Source organism: Choristoneura fumiferana, chromosome 13 (genome assembly GCF_025370935.1).
Source record: "Choristoneura fumiferana chromosome 13, NRCan_CFum_1, whole genome shotgun sequence".
Lineage (NCBI taxonomy): Eukaryota > Metazoa > Arthropoda > Insecta > Lepidoptera > Tortricidae > Choristoneura > Choristoneura fumiferana.
In genome coordinates, this window is record NC_133484.1 from 17,418,539 (window position 1) to 17,442,966 (window position 24,428).

The 24,428-nt window shown below is 39.0% G+C and overlaps 2 protein-coding genes and 1 pseudogene across 5 annotated transcripts in view; all 3 read right to left on the reverse strand.

Annotated features, from left to right (window-relative positions):
- Positions 1 to 24,428, reverse strand: part of LOC141434187 (fatty acid 2-hydroxylase-like) — a 106,137-nt gene that overhangs the window by 48,337 nt on the left and 33,372 nt on the right. The window lies entirely within an intron of this gene.
- On the reverse strand, positions 861 to 15,099 carry LOC141434183 (salivary peroxidase/catechol oxidase-like; annotated as a pseudogene).
- LOC141434200 (fatty acid 2-hydroxylase-like) lies at positions 15,544 to 20,352 on the reverse strand (the record flags this gene model as incomplete). Its single annotated transcript, XM_074096561.1, has 3 exons — positions 15,544 to 18,057; positions 18,573 to 18,692; positions 20,175 to 20,352. Coding segments are annotated over 3 exons (387 nt in total), but the record flags the coding sequence as incomplete, so codon positions are not given.

Sequence of the window (24,428 nt, forward strand, 5' to 3'; positions counted from 1 at the left end):
TGCGCGAGTAAGTATCATTTCATTTAAAAGGCAGCTGGTCTAAGTAGCAACGGTCTAATAAGCACTGGTCTAGCAATAAGTAGTACTCGTATATAGGTAAGTGGTCTGAAAAGTTCCCCGAACGTCTATATTATTATATTCGATCTGAGTGCGTCCCTTTCCGCGTTTTGACTCAACTCTAACCAAGCCCATGTTTTTTTTTCAGTTTCTATCACAAACAGGTTGAGAACAGTGGCTTTTTAGACCATCTGATTTTTGGACGAAGTGATTCTAACATAATTATATTCGCATTTATAATGTTAGTAAGGATATAGCGCCTGAAGCACTGACAGATGTGAGCGAAGTTCATGCTAGGCAGCAAGCAAGCAGTCGCGGAAGAACTAGTCACCGACATAGCTCCAAAAATATGTGCCGGCGGCCGATCGTAAAATCCGCCAGATCACGAAATTCCTAGGCATATCGTGAAATGGCGCCAGCAGGCAGCAGCGGCCGGCGAAGAGCCAGAACCAATATGGCGGCGTTTCATGATATGCCTAGGAATTTCATGATCTGCCTATATTGGCCAAATCATGAAATGGCGGCGTTTCATGATATACCTAGGAATTTAATGATCTTCCTAAACGTCACTAGGCAAATCGTTAAACAGTGAGTTTTGAACGATATGGCGGATGTCCCTTAGCCAATTCATGATATGGCGCCATTTCACGATATGCCTAGGAATTTCGTGATCTGAAGTGAATTTGCAATGTGAATTTGAAGTGGCAATGAGCGGGCCACGTTGCTCGAATAACAGATAACCATTGGGGGAGAAAAGTCTTCGAGTGGCGACCACGAACCGGAAGACGAAGCGTTAACAGGCCTTCCACTGACGACATTCCGGGCGAGACGTGGGCCACGACTCTCGGCAAGGCCGTAAAAAGAATGAACGCTATGATGTCTTTTGTCTAGAGCTATTGATTACTACAGGTTTACCTGATGTAAAAGAATGTGGCTGTTCGATGTTGTCGTAGAAGAATCTATCTCCAACCCTGGTCCGGTAGAACTGCTCGGCAACTATGCACTGGAAGGTGTGCCCCAGGATCGAACCCGGGACGTCGCTTTCGAGAGAACCTCCCACGAAGAGGTCTATGTCGTCCACGCATTCGTAGAATTGTGCTAGGGCGTTGATGCGCTGAAAAATGGATGAGTTGCCTGTATACAAGGTGTCTTAATACCCTTGGGACCCAGCATTTTTGAAATATCGATGTGCTAGCTAGCTAACCCTTGTAGGTACTACGAGCCAGTTGAATTTGTGGTTCACTGTGCGTTGGTTCCTTCTTCGCCGGATTCCAAACTCGTCGGGTTCCAAGCGGTCGGATTCCAAACTCGTCGGATTGGTGGCAATCAAATTATTAAATTTATAAAGCAACCTAACTTAAGGCATGTCACCGTTAGGTAAGACGACGAGTGAAGCGAGGAGTGTTAGGTAGAACTGCGACCCAACAGCGCGCGAGCCGAGCAAGCGAAGCGAGCGTGCCGCGGTTGTGGCCAGCGAAGCGCCAGAACCTTAATTGGAGTCCTACGAACTTGGAATTCGACGAGTTTGAAATCCGACGAACTTGGAGTCCGACGAACTTTCCGACCAGCTTGGAATCCGGCATTGTGAGAACGTTCGACGGTGGGTCAGGAATCAAATGGTACGATTTCTTGCTCCTAATATTTTTGCTGTCAGACCCAGACACAATTTACACACTAACTCTATGTACATACCTACGTACTGCCTATATTAAATCCGCGAAGATAAAGCTTTAACGTTGGTTCATTGTTGTTTATTTTTTGTACAATAAAGAGTTTAAGTACATACGTACATGCCTGCTAAAGGCGTGCTTTTAAATATTAGTGCGAATATCCTCTAATATTTTGATCTGGGTTGTCGCTATGTCAGCTCTGATGGGGCTTGCGAAATCGAACTTAGTCAATGAACTTTATGTAGTTAGGTACAGTCACCATCACCAATATCAGACTCAACAAAGCGTACCTAGGTACACAAATATTTGATACGGCTCTATTTCTTTCTAGGACCGGTAGGGCCATCAGATGTTTTCAAACGCTTCGCTGTGGCAGATATTATTAATACAGGCGATTGTACGTCGAGACACTTAAGTAGTAGATATTTTAAGAAGACTTACATCTTGAGATATTTCTCCAATCAAATCATTAAAACTCCTTGCTCTTCTGAGGCCGCAGATCTCTCTGAACCCACATCAGGAACTTAAAACTTGTTAGCCAATTTGTGTGTGTGTGCCAAGCTCGTGGTAAATTTCAAATGTAATGGTTCGCACACAATTCCAATAATTCAGAAGTGCGAGCCTGAATTTGACTCACAATCCTCTGCTTCAAAGGCCAAACCACTGGGCCATGACCGGCTCCACCACAAGCAATCACCGCTGCCCATGGACACCATAACATGTGTTGAGAAGAGTAAGCTCGTTTTTTGAAGATCACTAAGTTGTACAAGTTGTTCATGTTTTGTTGTAATTCTTGTTTTTTATAGTTGTGTTGGTGTTGTTTTTGTATGCGAACGAAACAAGACTTACCTATAATCATTGTACGAAGCCAGACCATGGTCCCTCCCCCTCTGAATATCCATGGCAATCAGATCCAAGCCCCAAGGGTTGCAGGATTTGAATAGCAAATTGGTAATTTGTCCAGTCATGTAAGGGTCAGATTCCGCTGCAGGCTGTGCAAGGATCCGCGCACTATGTCGTCGAAAGAGTCGGGTAGGTCTCGAGAAGGCTTGGGTTGAAGTAGTGGTCGCTAAGCCTTGAAAAAAAGTGATATTTTTAATCCAAATTAAAAATGAACTTAATAATAGGCTAGTTAGTCCGTCCATCGGCTTATAAGAAAATAATGGATACGTAATTTTTGATTTTCTCAATATCAATCAATTTTGAAACAACTTCCTATTGAATTCGGAACAGCCTCTATGTAGGTACCTACGTAATAAATAGTAGGTACATTACTGCAGAGGCCATGAAGTAAGGGATTGATGGACTAGTCCAGCAATCCCTGTTCTTGCCGAGGTTTGTATAGTGCTTTTCTCAAACAAAATGAGGAAATATTTCATCCATTCGTCCATCCATCCATCCATCCATACATTCATCCGTCCATCCACTCATCCATCCATCCATCCATTCATCCATGCATCCATCCATCCATCCAAACATCCATGCATCCATCCATCCATCATCATAAAAAGTACAGTCAGCAAAAAAAGCTTGTATTTAAAATGAAAATTTTATTGTTAGGTTATTTTAATATTCATCTAATCAAATAATTTACAATATCAGAACATTCCTGAGAAGGAACTCTACAAGTTGTATGTTTTTCCCGAATTTCATATGCCCGCGAATGTATCGTTTTCTAGAATTTTCATTTGCCATAAAGTAATTTATTTCTGAAATAGTAATTTCTTCAGAGTTGATATTAAACTAACCTAACCTAACCTACTGCATTCTATATGATGACATTTAAAAAAATCCTGAAAACAGCACGGTTCTATATATTTTATGGCAAACGTTGGTATGGCAAGTGAAATTCGGGCAAGTAAGTAAAGGTAAACGGTAGATACCTACTCTCCGTGAGCTCTTAAAAAAAACCTTCGTTATTTTAGAAGCATGCTTCGGGTATAGACGATGACACGCGATCGTGATATGCGGTTCTCTGTTATCAACTTTCAAAACTTTTCAAAGTTACCGAAAAATTTATGTAAAGAATAACCATCAGTACAAAATAAACCTTACTGTAATAATATTACGCTTCTTTATCTTTTTCTAATTTCAACACAATATGACTTTTTGTCATGATACAAATAAAACAAAATCAGCATTTTCGAATTCATCCATCGTTAATTTAAATAGAGAACACCCCGCCTTAACAATGCTTCGCTTAATATTTTTTTAATGTAAGTAGGTTCTTTTCGAAAACCTCGTTGCTTCTATAACTCGGTTTAAACCTTATTAACATATTTACGATCAACACTTTTCTTAAAACTTTCAGCTTCTTTACAAAATATTTATATACATTATAAACAATTTCCCGTGATTGGCTATTCACAGAAAAACCCTGTTAAGTTGACTCCCCGTGGAAATCAATTTTCAAAAAATAACAAACTAAATAAATAAGTAAGTGGTGGTTTTAACTGCTCTATGTAAATCAAATAAAACCCAACGAGTGCACTCTTCGCGTGATGGATTGGTACTAAGTCAAAAAGACAATTGTCATTTTCTACTACACGAATCCTTCCGATTTCCCCCGAAACCCTAAGGTTTTTCTAAGCGCTCACGGATTGTACCACCATAAAACTCACTTGTGAACAAAAGCGGTCTGGTAGTCGGCCGGGCAGCTCATGATGGTCTCGGTTACCATGGAGTGCAGGTACCGGAAAGCAGCATGACCGAAGCTGTTGATGACGCCTGGATGCACGGCGTCGCTGTAGTCGCGGCTGTACAACGACGATGGAGAGATTCGGTAGTAGCGGAAGTAGTTCTCGCCTGGAATACCAACACGTTTATTGAGGTGAGGCACGAGCGCACACAGAGGGGCTGGGACTACACAAAAGTGCACAGAGGGGTAGGTTACGTCAACATTCATACATTGTACAAAATTCAAAGCCTAATTTCTAGCCCTTCATCAAGGTAGAGCGAAATTGTCTACACCGCTTTGGCGCCTCTTAAAAGGCACCACCTAATTCTATTTTGCACTTGGAACTGGAAAAGGGTGCCTAAAGTGCCCGCCCCTGATGCTCTACCCCAGGGCCGGCGCTGCAAGCGGTACTCACCAAAGTTCAAAGGCAGCCACTCCTGGTAAGTGATGTGCTGCAGCTCGGCAATCACGATCCTCCGCGCCTCCTGGTAGATCTTCTCGTCACTCCACATGGGGTTAAGGGATCCCAGGATGGTCGCTATGCGGTTATGCTCTCGGAGCAGGATAGTGTGAGTCATTGCCAGAGTTGGAGTTTGGTTTATTCTGATGTCCCCTGCATTAAGTATTCGTATTATTAATTATTTGTCAATTAAAAATAAGTTGGTTAAAAGTAAATTGAAAATACAAACTGAAATATAGATGCACAGAAAAACCAGAAAAATAAGACCAGCACTGGGAATCGAACCCAGGTCCTCGGCATTCCGTGCCACGTGCTATACCGCTACACCACTGCTGGACAACGGTACAGACACGAATTTCCCCTATGCACCACATAGCTTGTTTGTTTCTTATTTAGCCACTTAAGCAGTGACGCTAGCGACATCTATACCGTAGCCCTCATCGAGAAACTTTCGGCATTCCATTGGAACTAACCGCTCACCCGGACAAGAGATATCGTTATTAAGACATCAAATTAAGATTGTTTTTTGGAATCTTTATGTATTTTTTATTTCAATTCCAAATTTTTACTTTTACGGTCATGCCGTAAAACCTAAATTGAAAATACAAACTGAAATATAGATGCACAGAAAAACCAGAAAAATAAGACCAGCTTTGGGAATCGAACCCAGGTCCTCGGTATTCCGTACCGCGTGCTATACCGCTACACCACTGCTGGTCATCGTTACATCAGCGTACTAACACCAAAGGTCACCCCACGTAAGACTGTAGTTTATAAAACATTTACCAGCAAGATAACATGGTTCAGAAGAGTTCCTCAAATCGCACACATCAGACTTGACATCAACAGTGGGCAGAAAGCCTCGCTGGCAATGCTTCCTGGTTTCCTCCTTCAGTTTACCACCACTCAGGGTCCGGAGCTTCTTGGCGGCCGATGGATCCGTGCCGTAGATATGGGAGCCGTCCAAGAAACTGGTGACCGTGTTCATCTGAGGAAGAAGTGGCAGCATCAGGGTCTAGCATAATACCTATTTAAGGCGATCCAGCAATGACCTAGACACGCGGAAGTCCACCCAAGTTCAAAGAAAAAGGAACTGGTGACGCAGCTGTGTGTACACAAATTGACAAACATTGTTAATTATACATGTTTTTAAAAATGTTTATACCTATGCGTCCTACTGCTGGGCATAGGTCTCCTCTCAGAATGAGATGGCTTGGACTGACACATACATATTGACAATACCTTACCTGCTCCGCATGCCCCAACCTGCAGTCCTCCCTCGGCGTGGTCACACTCCTCACGAAGGTCAGGCACCGGATGCCGTAGTACCGGTAGAAGGGGTCGTCATCAGGCACGCAGATTGGAATGCACTTGTCATTCTGCAACTCTGGCGGCAGCATGTCCGCGCCGTTGCCGAGACAGCATTGGATACCACCCTCATCTGGAGAGATCCAATGAAACCTCCTTTATTCCCATCTCGTTGCCAGATTTGGTAGCTAGCTACCAAACAGGACCGATTTTTCCCAACTCGTAGCCAGATATGGTAGTAAAATTCGAAAGAGGAATTGAGCTTTCCCATTTTGTTGCTAGCTACCTAATGGGATCGATTGTCCCACCTCGAAGCCAGATTTGGTAGCTAGCTACGAATTAAAAATTGTGCTTTATTCGAATCGGGAATATTTTTCCCCTTTCGATAGTAACTGCTAAGGTATCTATCTGGCTTCAAGATGGGAATAAAGGGGAGGATCCTTTCTTGTGGTTTTATTCAAGAGAGTTCTTTAAGATAGCAGTTGAGATTTTTTATGTGCTAATAATTTTAATGATCTCAAGAAACCTTATTTTTGCACTAACTTTTACCCGTAGCTAGGACGATGTGTTGGCAGGCCTCTGACTAGGTGAACTGAGAGTTGTAGGCAATCTGTGGATGCAAGTGGCCAGTTGTCGTTCATTGTGGCGTTCTAAGGGGGAGGTATTTGTTCAACAGTGGACGTCTTCCGGCTGATCATGATGATGATCCTATGTGCTATTCTGTTTAAAATGAGGCCCCTCATAAACCAAATACATACGTTCTAATCTAAATCACAATCGTATAATTCACCATTTCTTTCTTTCAAACGGTTCAGAATGGCGGTATAGAGCATAATCATAGTAAAAGAGAACAAGTAAGCACACTCCGACCCTTAACTGCCTACTCCGGCGCGGACGCTTAGGGTTGTCGATGTCTATTTTAGATTAATTAATTACCTACCGACAAATAATGTTAGTATGAAAGTTGACTTAAAATTGTCTAATATCTGTGTCTAGAGAAACCAGATTCTTTGCCGCTCTATTATTATTATTATACTAAATTTAAAAATATTATCTATAAATTCGCCGAAGTGGTGATGGCGACTGTGTACGTACATACTACTCATGTTTCCTACACATATTACTACAACAATATTGTTTATAGGTAGATATTATTTTTTTATGTGTCCTTGCACGAAACTATCACACTACACTTATATACTACTAATTTACAACTATAACTAATACAAAAAATACGTAAGTACGATAACGCGAACGTAAAAGGTGATCATGGCGAAATGGAGGATGTAAATCGATTTATCTACACCCATATAGTAAATCCTCTATTATTCGTTCAAAAACCATATATAATGATCAGTATTACGACATTGGATTCTATTATGAACACGGCTGCATCGTAACTGTATCGTAATGAGTTTTCATACATCATTACAGCACCCGCGTACGAGCAGCAGCAGGTCGTTGCGGGCGCAGCTCGTGGGGCAGACATACCTATCTAGTTAGAGTTAATGCAGGTCATCAATGGTCTCAATGGTTCGCGGAACACATGATAGAGGACTTAATATATGGATGTAGATAAAATATTGTATGCAACTGTACGTAATTAGGCCTTAGAACATTCATGTGACCCTATTATCCACAGCCTATTAAACCACACTCGTGTTTTAAGGACCCCTATTACGATACAGTTGCATAAATAACTATAGCTGAATGCTGTTAGATGGCGTCACCTTCGACGCCGTAGGTTACAATATACCTATATGGTGAATGTCACAGAGTCCTCTTCCAATAAACCGATGAACAAATAAGATCGCTGCCTGAATAACTCCATCTTTTCCTACAACCAATAAAATAAAGGACCGAGATACCCAACACTTGTGTCTTACCAGTGGTCTCCATAGCGTGGAACATTAGGTCGTGGGTGATGAACTGCCCCCATTGCATGTTCATGCTGGACATTGCATAGCTGGCGATGGGCTGGTCAGCGAACAGCCTGGTGGAGAGAGCCCGAGGGTTCGGCAGAGGACGGCCACTACGGGCCACCGGCATGGCATATATACCTGGAAGAGGATTTTCAGCGGTTAACCAAATTAATCCCGTATTCTTAGAGTCCCCTCACACTATAGCGTCTCTCGAGCGTCATCTTCGTGCCACCGTCCGCGTCGCGTCACGAAAACGACGCTCGAGAGACGCTAGTGTGGGGGGTCTCTAAAGTCGTGGCTTTAGCCACTCGCTTTACTACGGGTACTATAGTACCCAACCTCAATAAACCGTTGCTTCATCCGTGACAGAGGCCAAAATGCCGTTGATTCACCGCGCCTCTTGGCGGTCGAAATAAGGGTAGCTTTTTCAAGGAAAGGATAGAAACATTTACTAGCCGTTTTATTCTTAAGAATAAGTAAATAAGATATATATTTTGTGAGCTCCGACTACTCACCCTGTCGTGGACACTATATTACCTACCCAAGCTAAAGCAACGTCCAAATAGTGTTGGGGACTACAGTACCCAGGGTGAAGCGACGGAGCTCGGCGTGAACCGGCCGGGTATAGCGAGTGGTTAGTCGCCCAATCTCGGTAGGGGCAAGAAACTAGTGTCATCAATATAAATGTACTTGGAGGTATCGGTGCGTGGTATTTTGTTAACGTTTTTAAGCAGCAGTGTGGACGCGCGTTAATAACCTAATCAGCTTGGAAAACTTAAAAAATCCTCGACATAGTCATTGCAAAGTTCAATATCTCAAAAATGGCTTAATAACCGATTCTATTTAAGCATAGCTATAAGAACCACCACAAAAACAAAATCGGTCCATCCGTTTGAGAGCTACGTTGCCACAGACAGACCCTCTTTTTGTGCCGGAGGTTAAAAAGAAAACAAAAACTTAAATTACGCTTAGCCTATCTCACCATCAGCATACCGCGGTGCGGCGATCCTGGTGAACGGTGCCCCCTTCCGCCCCCAGCCGGGCCGCGCGAGGTTGTTGCACGTGCCGTCGATGCTTCGGTACTTGCTGCTGCTGCAGCTCACGCTGACAGGCTTGCAGTAGCGAGGGTCGTGTATGCGGATGACTTGGTGCTCCAGGAAGGACATAAAAGTGTTTGGGGTCACGTTGGTGCTGCGGGTGAAATTTTGCTTTATTGAAAGAAAGGCAGTACGAAATGATCACATAATAAAATATTGAGAGGCAAAAAATCTGGCCCTCAAATGTATGCAGAAATAATGAATTTTGTATGTAGAGTGGGCAAAATTTTGTGCCGCTGAGTATAGCAGGGCATTTAACTATTTCTGGAAGTAAACTAAGAACAAAGTTAAGAGCCATGTCACATCCACTGAAGAAGAAATAACCCAACCAACGAAAAATTGGAAAACCCCGATATTGTCACCTTAAAGTTCAATTATTCAAAAACGGCAGAACCGATTTTGATAAAACATTTCAGAACCATTGCTACAAAACCTGCTTTCAAATAAAAAACCGCATTCAAATCGATTCACTCGTTTAAGAGCTACAAACAAACAAAATTAGTTATTTGCTTATTGACTGTTTCGTCCAAACTTCAAAGCATCAACCTGAACTGAACGGCAAAAATCTGGCCTTCAAATGTATGCAGTATAATCGGTAATTTTGTTTGTAGAGTTGGCCAAATTTTGTGCCGCTGAGTGTATCTTCTATATTACGTTCTACAAAACCATGATAGGTACATACTTAGTACCGGAATCTCGGATAATCGGAACACCCCACCAAGTCGAGCAAAACAAAAACAAAGGCACGGCCGTACCATACTTTTCTCGAAGCCATTCGGGCTATTTTCATCATAAAAAAATCTATTTATACTCTAAGGGGCTGTTTCACCTTCCATTGATTAGTGTTAACTGATGGTTAAATGTGGTGCCGTCTCTATTTGTTTTGTTCGAATAGACGGAGATGGCATCAACATTTAACCGTCAGTTAACACTAATCAATGGATGGTGAAACAGCCCCTAAATATTGGAGCATGTGGTTGAGTGCTTCCTTTATCAATTTAAAAAAAAACCATTGTCTGAATACTTGAATAGTCTCTTTGAAATAACGTATTTTTGGACGGCGCTTGGAGTGACACAGGTTCACAAAATGAATCCGAAATATTTTATGTTGTGGCGAATAGGATTATTAGAGTAACTGAATACTCTTGGAAAAGAAAATCCAGAACTTTTAATAGAGATTGTCAAAAATTTCAGTACAACAGATGTTCAAACTGACGATCGTGAAATTCGTAGGCATATTTATCATGAAACGCTATGATTTCATAATTGTTGATCAGCTAAGGCACCTCAGGCCTGTACTATTACTTATTCTGTGCTCAGGCATAAGAGCCACGACCACGACCAGATTACTTAAGTAAAGAAACGGCCAGCCGGCCGTTGCGGCCAAGTGTGCGTTCATTATGGTTTCTTTAGTTCATCTGGTCGTTGCGGCCACTAGTCGGATCGTGATCGGGACTTTCGGGACCGTCTAGTACCTACGCGAAGTGTCCGAAACACATCGAATTCGAATTTGATCAAAAATATTTGAACACGCTTCTACGCCATTAACAATAGAGTCGTGTTCAGATATTTTTGATCATAATTTAGCTCACAAGTTTATGAACTCGACTGTACACTCGATTTGTCTAGTGACGTTTAACCAATCGATTAAGTAGTTTCAGGATAAGGAGACAACATAATTAAGTTGCCTTGACTGCAATTTTTCAGTGAAAATACTTTGCAAGTGTGTTCATGTTGGCGCGTTTAACCACTGAACTGAACGAAATATTTCGGATTAATTTAGTGATACCTTTGGTATTTAAACTCAAACCAGCACTTTAGCTATATGGCGGCCGACTAAACCTCCAGGAGCTGTAGGTACTTATTATATTAAAATCCTACGTAGAGCATAGCTTCAACTGCAACAGTTTCGTCGCTGTCAGGATCTCGTGGGACACTTCTGCAGCAGCCTTTGCGTCCGCGGGCAGCTTCCCTGAAAGGAAGTTTGTTTCACTGATCATGTTCAGAATATTATAGCCTCTCCACATTCGTGTGAAAAGCCATGAAACAAGCGCGAACCAAGAGGTCTAACCTCAGAGGCAAAACATTTTTGAATGACAACGAGGTCATAGCCGCTGTAGAGGCATATTTGGAGTCGCGAGAAAGATTTTTTTTTAAATTGAATTCGTGGTCTGGAGAAGAGATGGATTAAGTGTGTAGAATTGCTTGGAGATTACATTGAGAAATAAATTTAGTTTTCGGCCACTCGAGTTGTTTTACATATTAGTTATCATTACATTTGGATCACCCCTCGTAAATAGTTACAAAATTACGATTTTTTCCTCACAAGATTTCGTGACGTTTTCCTGACGTCAAGAAATTTTGGATGTTTTATGCAGTTTATGTTTTATGATCTCGTCCTTAGTGTTAATAATTTCTTGACAAAAAGATTTCTTATCAATTTCCAGACGGCACAACTTTTTGAAAAATACTCTATTGTCAGGACAAGGGTAGCAGGTAGGGGTGTCAGGTAGGTAGCTAAGCAAAATTAAAAAAAACAGGAACGGGGAGACAAAGCCGCGGGAAACAGCTAGTTACTTATAATAGAGCACAATTGTTATGCTAATCAATTGCAAACATGGCCCAAAATCTTGCTACTTATTTGCAATCACCGAATTTTTAAGTTAATTTTGTTTTTTACGGACCTTTAAAAAGTAACATCTGATTCAAAGCTTTGTATATGTACTCTTTCTTCTTAGAATTTGCTTTACACTTTGCTTTACCTGAGAAGAGATGGAGCATGGCGGGTGTGGAATATTCCAGGCTAACCCCGCTCCTCACGAGGTCATTGCCCCGGCGCGCCGACGCTCGGGAGATCTCGCGCCCGCATCGGAGGGACTCGGTTACCAGCTGTGACGTGATTGGTCCTTCTTCGTCTGGTAGGCAGTTGAAAAATTCAAAAATAACGGTTGAGTTTAGAGGCCGTCTTTGAAAATAAGTAGGCAAGATCGTGATTATCGGTTCAAAGGGTTTTATCAGTGTACCGTTGGCCGTAAATTAGGTTTTCTCAAACATGCTATGTAATGTTTATGTTGTGTTCCATAAAACAGGCCTAGGCCTGCAAGACAACAGTCTTTTGTTTCAATGCAAAACGTCAAATATCCACGATAAAGGCCGATTATACACGACTTGAAATTAATAACCTGAATTTCTATGGTTCATTTAGGTATTAGTTACTGAATAAATTCACAGGACTATGAATATTCTATATGTAAATTAAATATATAAATATTACCGACGCGTTTTACGTTAAATTACAATTTAATTTATATAATTTATGTTGCTGACTAAATGGGCTGCAGTTCGTGTATAATGGCCCTAAAAGCCGAACAGCAAACACAATAAAAAAAGTTTAGGCGGGAAAAGTATCAGTCTTTTTTTTTTGATTGACTGGACTTGGGTTTTAACCATTTTGCAAGTAAGTTCCATTGTCATTCCATAAGTTTCGTTTAGAAACGTGATTTTTTATTGTTGCAGTCCGTTATATCTACATGTTTTGCAATTTGATTTTATGGGGATTATTTTAACGTTTTAAAAAATCATGTTAGAATGAAATAAACACTTATATAGATGGTAGTTATAATTTGAGTCTGGTACAATTTTAGTTGTCTTACGAATAAAACATTGATTTCTAGGAGTTTTTATTTCTTTTAGTGCATGTTTGAGAAAAGCGCTATACAAGCCTCGGCGTGAAAGAACATGCCAGCCTCGTATACCTATACATACTCGGCCTACAAGCCTTTATTTCCCGGCCTCTGCAGTAATGTACTATTGTTAGAGGGACGAAGTTCTGCACGGATCTTGAGTTCATGGCTGGTCAGTTCGGGCCCAAGATCACACGGTATGACCATAGTCCGGTGGTATCATAGGCCAAGAGTCACACCCAAGGGCGTCGCCGGGGGAGCAGGGAGGGGCAGCTGCCCCCAAGAGATTCTAAGAAAGTTGTCAAATGTAAAGCAACCAAACCAGTCCTAAGTCTTTGACTTGACTTGCTTGATCGATCATTCCTGTACGTCGAAACCGAAACTCGAATGAATTCACCAATTCCAATAAATACCTACAATTCATACTTTTCCCATTCTCCATATCAACTTGCCCCTTCCTGGGCCATCGGCTCGCGACGCCCTTAGTCACACCTGGTCATTGCGCCCAACTAAGTATAGCTACTATTATAGTTTAAATTGCATTCGACGTCGAAGTTCACCACTTCTAGTGATCTCGCTCGACATTTAGAAAAAACTTAAAGAAAAGTAGAATAAGTCTCGTGTCATTATAATCAATCAATCAATTTCTAACATTTATTTAAACCACTAAAACGTGCGTTTAAGGTGATTTGGCAACCGTGACCTGCGCAGGCGCACTTGCACGTTAAGCAACATGTGCGCGTAAGGCACACTGTGTGTACTGTCTTTAAAGTGTGGAAACAGTATTTTTCTAGCTAATCGGAACTTAATAGCCACTAGCTAATTGTAAATTACATGATCAAAAATCAGGGTTGGAAACCGGTACCAAAAAAAAGAGAAGGCTTTAGTAACGGTACTTTCATTCTACTTTCAATCACTTAGTACCAAAAATACCGGTAGTAAGGCAGTATATACCGGTAATTTATTAATACCGGTACTAAAACAGTATATATCAGTATGTTAACTATTAATACCGATACTATTAGTCTAGTTTCAAGCACTAATACCGAAAACACCGGTACTAAAGTAGTAGGTAACGGTATTTTTGGTAGGTACCGGTTCGAAACCCTGCAAAAAATTGTGGACTAAATAGTCACTTCTTTAAGCTGCAATTGTCTCTGTCGACATCCCTGTATACATATTAGCAACCTATCATTCTGGTCAGTCATAAATATAATCTGCTTTTCACTCACTTAGAAGATACCTAAATAAAAACTTTTATGTTTTACGCACTGCTAGATCTAGATATATGTAAAACTTACTGCTTTATTAGCTACTACAATTTTTTAGTTTTATTTATTTAGTTAGTAATATAAAACTAAGATAAAACGCCATTTAGAAAAACAAAAAAAAACTATGTTTTATAAACTTCTATTGCAGCTGTTGGCGCCTTAGTCTTAAACGAAGATTTTGCTTTACGTACTAGAGCATAAAAGGTTACTTTAGCCAACTTGTATCCAGCACAAATAATAATTTCATGAGCATGTCAAATGAAAAAGCAATGCCCGAAACTCCTCAGTATCGACTAAACACTATGAAGAGGTCATCAAAATTTAAAGTTGTATCATACTTACGTATAGAGTGTGTCTTAAATAAATCCGTAACCGCTGATCCAATGACGTCCAGCGCGGGACATAATTCCGATAGCCAATCCGACCCCAAGCAACCCCAACCATTATCAAAACACCCACCAGCACCATTTATTACCAAACAAAAACACACACAAATAAAAACACTCCTAAAATCACTAAAAACGTTTTTCACTTTCACGTTTGACATTACAGGCACTTTCTTTTACCTTTACGAATTAAAAAAGTTAAATTAGGTTGCGCGCATTCTTTTAAATCACAAAACGACTTTAGAATTAGAACACTTTTTAAAATAGGAAGAAAATGAATCACTGCCGGTATTTCTTAAATAATAAAATTTGTATTTTTGTACACCTGTCTTTGTTTTTTGAAGTCTACCGTTAAAATAAACTTTTATTATTGTTTGAATATCGCAAGCAGTTCATCTAATCAAATCACGTTTCTTGCAGTCACTGGCCATAGTGCATTGGGCAAGGACATGTTTTATTTAGTTTATTTTTTACACCACCTTTGCATAACATCGTTATTATCTGCATTCATTACATATCATCAGTATTATCAACTAGGTACATACAAAGCATTATGACAAGAGACAAGATAACCAAAATTTAATTTATTTTATTATTATAACCAGTTTAGTTAACTTAAATGTTCACAAAATTTAAATTCTGACTAAATTTAAATTATCTTAAAACTGCAATTATACTTCTTCGATCATTCGGGCTATCCTAAACATGCAATTATGCAATTATTACTTGACTGAAATTAGTTTAACCAGTTTAGTTACTATATCACTTTTTTATTTTTATGAGCGGTCAGGGGATTGTACCTAATGATCAAACTGCCCGAGTACCAAAACCAAGGAGAGTCATTGGTCTGTTGCCGGCCTTCAAAAAAAAGAATACAAGTATACATCTAATTTGCTTTTCATCCTTGTAGCGAAACATAAGGTGTCTTAGCTGGGGTAAGAGGCAAGACCCAGATAACAGTTCATTATCCTACATATCACACATATTCTGCATAGGAGCAATAAAAAACAAATTCATAATAAAACTTGGTCTTTATACTTAATTTGAAAACATTTTCAACAATGACATAGGACAAAAATATTTCACTCATTGATTTAACGGTTATCTTTAACATCACAAAATATGTACTTTACATTTTACATTTACACTTACCTAAACAAGTTAACAGGCAGGGCATTGGAATATATGTATACAATAATTAACAAAAACTTAACACAGTAAAATATAAAGCTGATTTGTGTACTTGATTTGATAATGCTATCATTTGTTTTAAATCTAAAAAATACGCAAGTTTATAAAAACTGTTAAAGAATGAATTTTCAAAAAGTTTCCTGATTTCACATCTACCCACGATACTTAACATCTTTTTTTCCTAAAAGGCATCTGTCGCTTAGGATTTTTGCATATACAAGAGTAATGCATCAATGCAATGCCTTAATGCTTATCAACTGTATTAATTTCTTTATTTTTGTGTGGGAGAGATCTACATACATTCACACACAAGACATAACTTTACCTTGTAGCGAGCTAACTGCTCACACTTAAAAATATTGTACCAAACTCGTTTTCTGAAAATTCATTCATTAAAATGGTGCATCGTTGTTCAATTTTCAAAAATTATAAATAAGCAAATTTATTACAGCCTCAGACCAGTTTCAAGGTAAAAATTAAATATCAGGAAACGTCAAAGAGAGACTACTAAAACTACGCCTATAGGCGCAACTAAACATCGCCTAACAAACGAACTAGTTAATTGTACACAAACGCACGAGACCATGCGTGATTTTACTGTAGGTACTTCGTTGCATGCAGAATTCTATCTTTATTTTTTATTTGGTCTGAGATTACGAGGTATTACTATAGAGTAAAATAAAGTATTTTACAATGGCACTTAATACAAGTATCTTTGTTCGTCATTAAAACATCAAATGTTATTGTCAAATCTAAACTTTGCAAACGAAACGTCTGACCAAAAATACGACATTTACATGTAAATCATGGGTTTAACATGTGTAACGATATGGAATGAACAAATCGCAAATACTAAACACGAAGAGTTAAAGCGTAACCGCCATAACACGCAATGTTATATTTTAAAACGTCATAATTTGTTCCTCTGTAGGCACATAACATATTTAGTACAGCAATTAATATGACTCAACTTTGTATCAATAGTCACAGACACTAAAAAATCCATCGTATCAGTAGATATTATACTTAAACAACATTCAGCTTGTCGCTATCGCGAGATGGCCTAATCTTTTATCTTTCTACTAAATACTTGATATCTATTATTACGTAAGTCCTATACAGTTAAGTAAAATTGAAGGTCGAAATCAATTCGTTGTCGCTTTCATCAGTATTGACAAAACTAAATCAGATTTTAAGGACACAGATGTTCAGTACATAGGGTTTATTTTGATCAAAAGTAGTTTCTGAGGTCTGATGATAGAGCAGTTAGGCAGTTACCTTTGATTGAAGCAAGATTTTTTTAGTTTTTAGTGGTTACCTATAATTAGACGACCAGATGGCCTAGTGGTTAGAGAACCTGACTACAAAGCTTGAGGTCCCGGGTTGGATTCCCGTATCGGGGCAGATATTTTTATGAAAAATACAAATGTTTGTTTCCGGGTCTTGGGTGTTTAATATGTATTTAAGTATGTATCTATCTATATAATTATATTTATCCGTTGCTTAGTACCCATAACACAAGCTTTGCTAAGCTTACTTTGGGAATTGTCCCGTGATATTTATTTAATTATTTTTAAATTATTTAAACCTCATATCAAAAAAAAATTAAAGATTTCTTTCGGTGGGTTTGAGGACATAATACAATACAATACAATAGCTTTGTTTGAATGCTTGGCTCTTAACGAGATCGGGACAGCTCAAATAATTCCTACTGTAAATGAAAGCGAAATAAGTATAATTTAATTTTTGATGTTTGTGTATGATTTGAAAAAAAGTATAGACCTTACGTAATATTCCGGTATTAACAAGTTACTCTAGTTTTGACTTGAAGTTGTTGTACGGGTAAATCAACACTGTCACTGTATCATTATAACAAAAGAGTTAAGGCGGTAATCTCCCTTTCCAATAAATTAGTCTCGCGAAAGGGTTAAAATGCTAATACGGAAACCCTGGCAACACTCGCAAATTAACACTTTATAAAATCTATTCCTCATAAGTAGTCCAACTGCAAAGAGGCACAATACAAGGGGCACACACACATGCGATACATTGCGATAAAGGCAACATAATGTGTTAGCTTCACTTTGACTCAACAATCGCCATTTACTTTACTGATTTATCTTTAAATTTCAATTACAAAAATATCATTTAAGATTGCGAACGTTACCAGCCGTAATTGTTCACAAATATAAATGCAGATTCTTAATTAGAAGCACCATAACGTATGTATTGGCAAAACACAACATTCACTGCCACCTTAAACTGAAACCTAGTCTTCTAACAGTTACGAATGTCTTAAAAACATGGTCCCAAATGTTGCTGCTGATGCCAAATGCTGAAACAAAAAGAATATGGAGATAAGATATTTATAAATTAAAGTTCTTAGTCGCTGTGCCTTAATAATGTACGGAAATAATCGAAAGTATTGCTGCTTTTATAAAATAAGCAATAACTACATAAAATATTATCAATTTTCAGTCTCACACAGAATCTGCGGATAAATGTAGAAAACTAATGAGATTGGTCATAGTTGCATAGATATTAAAAGTAATTTCACTAAATGTATTAATGATCTTGTGTTTTGTATCTCTTGAGTGGTCTCTTGTAACAGTCCTTTAATAGTATTTGATAAAGATCGAACTAACAACCGAAAACTTAATGGAAACTGTTTACACAAAATAAGCAAAACCAAATACCTATCAATAAATAGTCATAGGTAAAAGGCAAATGTTCCTAAGCGACATGTAGTTAAGTATAAATACATAGTATAGTAGTAAATTATAAAATCCATTATATTATGTCGCTTAGGAACTTTTCTTTCTAACAGTTGATTACTTTTGTTCTAATCACCTTTGTCATGGTTGACGAAGTGGTGATTGGAGTGATACCGCTTCATTGTGTAGAGATACGTGCCGTCTTGTGGAGAGCCGTGGTGTACGTAGTAATGGATCATGTCGTACACTAAGTAACCTGGAAGAGATAAATCCGAAATTAGATAGGTAGGAAATTAAATACCATGAAGATCGTTAAATTTACGACTGTCTTGAAATCAATTAGAAGAACAGCAGTAAGGTACCTAGATACAAATATAAAATTTATAAATTTGTTTAGAAAAGGCGTTTTTACCTAAGCGCCAAAACTATTTGGCGCCTGCGTTTGTTTCTACACAACCTCGCTACATCATCATAATCCCAGCCTATACAAGGTGTTAATTAAATAATTGAAAACCTCAGACACCCCAAAAATATTTTTTTAATTTTTAGTAAGTTGATTGCTTTTATTTTTGAATACCTTCATTATTTTAAAAGATATTCGTGTGTTTTGCTAAGTCAGTAATTCTACTTCATTTCTAACTCTCCACTCATAATTAGTATATTTGTCAGTTCCGCTTTTGACGTTTTTAAAAGAAAATCACACATTGACAGCAAAATGGCCAGTATTAAATTATCGAAATAGTATGCAACCTCGCTAAAATTAATTGGCGCTTGTAGCAGTCGTAACTTTTAGACTGGCCACAATAAAAAAGGGATTTAAAAATACAAACACAATCTAATTTAAAATATAGTGTAATCGATTCTACTCTCGATTCTGAGCAAACTACTTTTTTAATTATTTCATTAACACCTTGTATACATCCCACTAATGGGCACAAGCCTCCTCTCAGAATGAGAGGGCTTGGGCTGTAATTCAAACGCTACTACTTCAAAATACTACTGACGGACAGACAAACAAATGAAAACAAAATGACCGTAAAAATGTTGTCCCCATTTTCCTTTTGAGGTTGGTACAGTCAGAACCAATATCTGACACAACTAAGCGTGCATAAATGTCTGATACGACTCTATTTCTACGGCCCGTAGGACGTGTCAGAGAGTGGCGTAGCGTGGACTAATGTAGACGTGGGCGAAGTCGTATCAGCGAGGCCCCTTTTTATGGTCGCATCGCATTTAAAGAGGCCTCGTAAGGCCCTTTTAAGCGCCAGGCCGTGGGGAGGGCCCGCTCCGCCCACGCCTAGCTACGCCACTGTTGTCAGATATTTTTGCACGCTCCGCTGTGGCAGATTTTAGCAACTGACTATGTAGTCACGCCACCCGAAAAAACACTTTTATTATCAATATCTATTTCGGCTTCCTAGAACATTTTGCAGGTGGTAGGACCTTGTGCAAGGTCCGCCCGGATTGCTACCACCATCTTGCTCGCTAATCCTGCCGTGAAGCAGCAGTGCTTGCATTGTTGTGTTTCGGCGTGGAGAGTAAGACAGCCGGTGAAATTACTCGCACGTGAGGTATCCCATCTTAGGCCACTAGGTTGGCAACGCGTTTGCAATACCCCTGGTGTTGCAGATGTTTATGGGCGGTGGTGACATCTTACCATCAGGAGACCCACTTGCTCGTTTGCCTCCCAGTAGTATAAAAAAAAAACATTACTAATGTATTTAAACAATTAACATACCGATGAGTCCGCCGGTCAGTTTGATCAGTGGATAAGATAGGAGCAGGCGCACTGGCACGTAGATAATGGACGCCAGCACAAACGCGGGGATGGGGGGGAACACCTGACGCAGCCCGTCGAAAGGCACCTGAAGCAAGAATACTTCAGTTGAGACATATAATCCTTGAGGTATCCCATCTTAGGCCTCTAGGTTGGCAACGCATCTGCAATACCTGGTATTGCAGATGTTTGTGGGCGGTGGTGATCTCTTACCAGGAGACCCACTTGCTCGTTTGCCAACCAGTTGAATAAAAAAAAAATTAGTTTAAATCCTCAATTACTGATATGATGAATTGATATGGGACTTAAGTCATATTTTTCGAACATGGAACGTCAACTTACGGATACCACGTTACTAGGTACTACGGTAGTACATAGAACAGGTCGTCTTCTTAAGTGATTTACCTATACCTATTATAGCTACGGTGCACGGCGAGTAGCGGAGAAGGAATAGTGAAAATATCTTAGGTTCATTATCATTAACGCTGAGTTATCATGATTTGTCAAATTATTACGTCAACATCAAAGTATAGAAGAATTAATAACTAGTCAAAAGTCAGTCAAAGTCAAAATATTGTTATTCAATTTAGACTATAACAAGCCCTTATGAATGTCAAAAAAAATCTACCACCTATCTAGTCTTAGTTGTACAAAAATTACCTACCTATCGATATATTTCTCTAGTAGTGTTTGTGTTAATACTTATGCAGGCCTCAATGTTTATATGGAATGTCCCTATTATTCTGTTTTTTTAACGAAGTCTCATTCGGTAGGTACTCAAATTACCACTGCGTTACCGTCCCAATGCTCTCTCAAAAGTTTCTATTAAAAACTCCGGTGACAATGCAATAATCCAGTAAGTAATCAACTAAACTTTTTATCTTGTAGCTTTGGGGGGAAAATGCATTAGTCGTCACGCTTGGCAGGCGGTTCGCGAGGACGCTGCTGCCAATCCTCCGGTTTATCCCTTAATCGCCTCTTAAGACACCCACGGGAAGAGATGGGGTGGTGCAATTCTCGACCGACACCACACGGCGATCGATCGATCGATCGAAGATCGCGCGGGATCGCGGTGTATGCGGAAAGCACAAGACCGGTCTGAGTGGAGAGCCTTGGGGGAGGCCTATGTCCAGTAGTGGACGTCTTTCAGCTGACATGATGAATCAACAAAAAAACCCGCCAAGTGCGAATCGAACTCGCGCACCAAGGGTTCACTAGCAATTTGTATTTAGGTACAGACAACGAGAACAGACAACAAAGTGTTCGGTCATAAGAGTTCCGTTTTTCCTTTGAGGTACGGAGCCCCAGAAACAGTAAGTATTTTTGCCCAACGGAGCCGCTTCGTCCTCGCTCTGATAATAACAAGAATAACCACAAAATGTCCTCTACTTTAAAAAAAAAACAAATTAATTCCCAACTGCCGTAGTAAACACAGACATAAAAGGGTGAATCAAGACCTGCCTTTTTACCGTCGATTAAAAATAGATGTCTATTACAAATGCATAACTGGTGCAATCAATATCCATAGCAGCGATGATTCGCTTCTGGGAAATAGGCGAGTCGTTTTGATTACTATATTATTATTAAGCATTTGGCGTTCTGCGTCAAATAGGGAATATTACTGCGATGTTCTGCCGTCAGAATGACCACTACTAGGTATTATAATAGCTACTAGCTACTACTAAGGACACTGTACCCTTAGCGTAAGTTTTCGGTTACAAAAAACACGAACATCGCAAACGTTCCGCTAGAGGCGCTGTTCGTGTTTCCATATAAATTGAGGTTTTAACGCGAACGCGATCGAGACGTATTTTGTAACCGAAAACTTACACTAAGGGCACTGAACTCACGTTGTTATGGCGGTTTGTTTACGGTTTGTGTTAGTGTCGGCCCCTGCGCAGTTTTACGTAATATTCCCTAAATACATATTTTACTCGTAACTTCGCATATTTGAATGAGGCTTTATTATTGCTGTGTTGAGAAAACACATCAGTGTAGGTAATTTAATTTCTACCTTTAGTTATAGGTAATAATATAATATCCAATGCAACTAGCTTTGCCCACGGCTTCGCCCGCGTGGAATTCGGTTATCGCGCGCTGTTCCCTCGAGATAAAAAGTAGCCTTTGTCACTCACTGGCCCATAAACTATCTCTATGTCAAAAATCACGTTGATCCGTCGCTCTGTTCGACGTGAAAGACGGACAAACATACAAACACACACACTTTCGCATTTATAATATTAAGTAAGTATGGATTTAAATTATAGAAACTATCGTATTTTTTAAGTTTGAATGTATTTAGAATATCTAACTGTTTAGTTACGTACGCTAATTAGCTATGACTATTAATTAACATTATCAGCGAATAACATAAGCTATAATAAATCCCGGGACAATAAATTCTTAATGGGACAATTTAAAACAAGTCCAGAGCAACAGCTGGTACTATTTAAATAATCCTAAAGGTATTTATGTCGACTCGGAATTCAGAAATAGTAAATCAAAACTATGCCAAGTTCGACTAGACAGTATAAGAAACAGTTTCTAAGTATAAACCGCTCTATGAACAGAATAGATATTATGCAATCATTTTTTATTTGTTTAAATAGGTATACCTTTATTGTTTGACAAAATGAGATGAGTCGTGAAAGTTTTTTTTTGGTATCTTTTAAAAAAACGTAGATATGGACGTTTTAAATTACCAATTAGTCTGAGAGATCCTACTAAATGATCCTGTACTAAATGAATGGAAACTAGAAACCCACCCCGAAAACCGAAATTCCCAAAGAATAAGAAATGAAGCGTGCTATTTTATAGTAGCCGACTAGCTGATTTAGAGACTTGATATTTAGAACATATTTCTAGAGAGTCATAGAGGTAGGTACGTATTGTACACTAAAAAGGGATTTTTCGAAATCCCAACGGGATATGGTAAAAATAGCATTTATATATTCGCTTTCAGAGACCTCAAATTTGGCATGCAGGTAGGTAACACTAACAGGTAAAAACTGTTTCAAGAATTCCCAAAATTGCCAAGGAAAAAAACGAATAAAGAGGATTTTATAAACTAACTGAATCAGAAAACTCACAAGCTAAACCAATAAACCGAAGGACTGTAGATTTGGCATACTTATGTTAATCTGGTGACAATACAATAATCTGGCAGTGACATCCAGGTAGTCCGGCCAGGATCGTCTTCGCAGGAAGGAACTCCTCAAAAGTTAATGGCACACACAAGAAACTTTGCATGATTGTTCAATTTCTTTATATGAGAATTCGTTTTATATGATAGACACCACCTGATGCTGCAGTAAGGGTCGTCTGCTCAAAGGTTGACAGAGATACGTAATTTTACATGTACGTTCAGTTTTGATGATACACACACATGACTTAATGAGAGACAAGGCATAGCCTACTCTACTGGAGCTAGAGACTCTAAATTTGACTAAGGAAGGATTTGTCGAAATTGACATGGGATAGGAAGTTATCAAAACTTTGTTTGTTTCTTTATTTATTGGGGGTAAGCTGAAACTACTGAGCTGACTTAAAAAAACTTTCACCACTAGAAAGATAACTATCCCTGATTGACATTAGCTACTTTTTCTTCGAGAAAATGTAACACTTTTCGGGATAAAAATAAAGTGAATTCAACTTCGGGCAGCTTTTAAAAATTCTTTCAATAATAGAAAGCGAATTTTGCAATAGGCCAAAACAGTCATTCAAGTCCCGCAGGAACTTTACAATTTTTCGGGATAAAAGTAGCCTATGTCAATGAAAAATAGTGTATTTTGTAACTCATGGACCTCGTCACAATTAACGAAATTAAAGTTAATAAGGACAAATTATTTATTAAACTTACATTGGCAGGTTTGTTCTGAAATACCACTGTGCTATTATTGTGACTATGCGGCACTGACTTGAGTGTGTTTATCGTAACTACTTCAAAAAACCTTGTGCCTCAAAATCACAACATTTGCCGTACTTAGTGCTATTTGTCATAAATTACAAGAAAATGAACTAAAAAAAAGGTCGCGGGTGAGCAAGGAAATTATTTTAGTTCATTGATATGGACCTCCGCAAAGTAACGCCTGACTCAATAAATTATAAATTACAAGTCCGCAGACAGACAGAAAGGGAAATAAATATATGGATGTCATTTTTTCATTGAGTTTTTTTCATTTTTTTCATACGAAAGCCTAAAATGATCTAGACTTA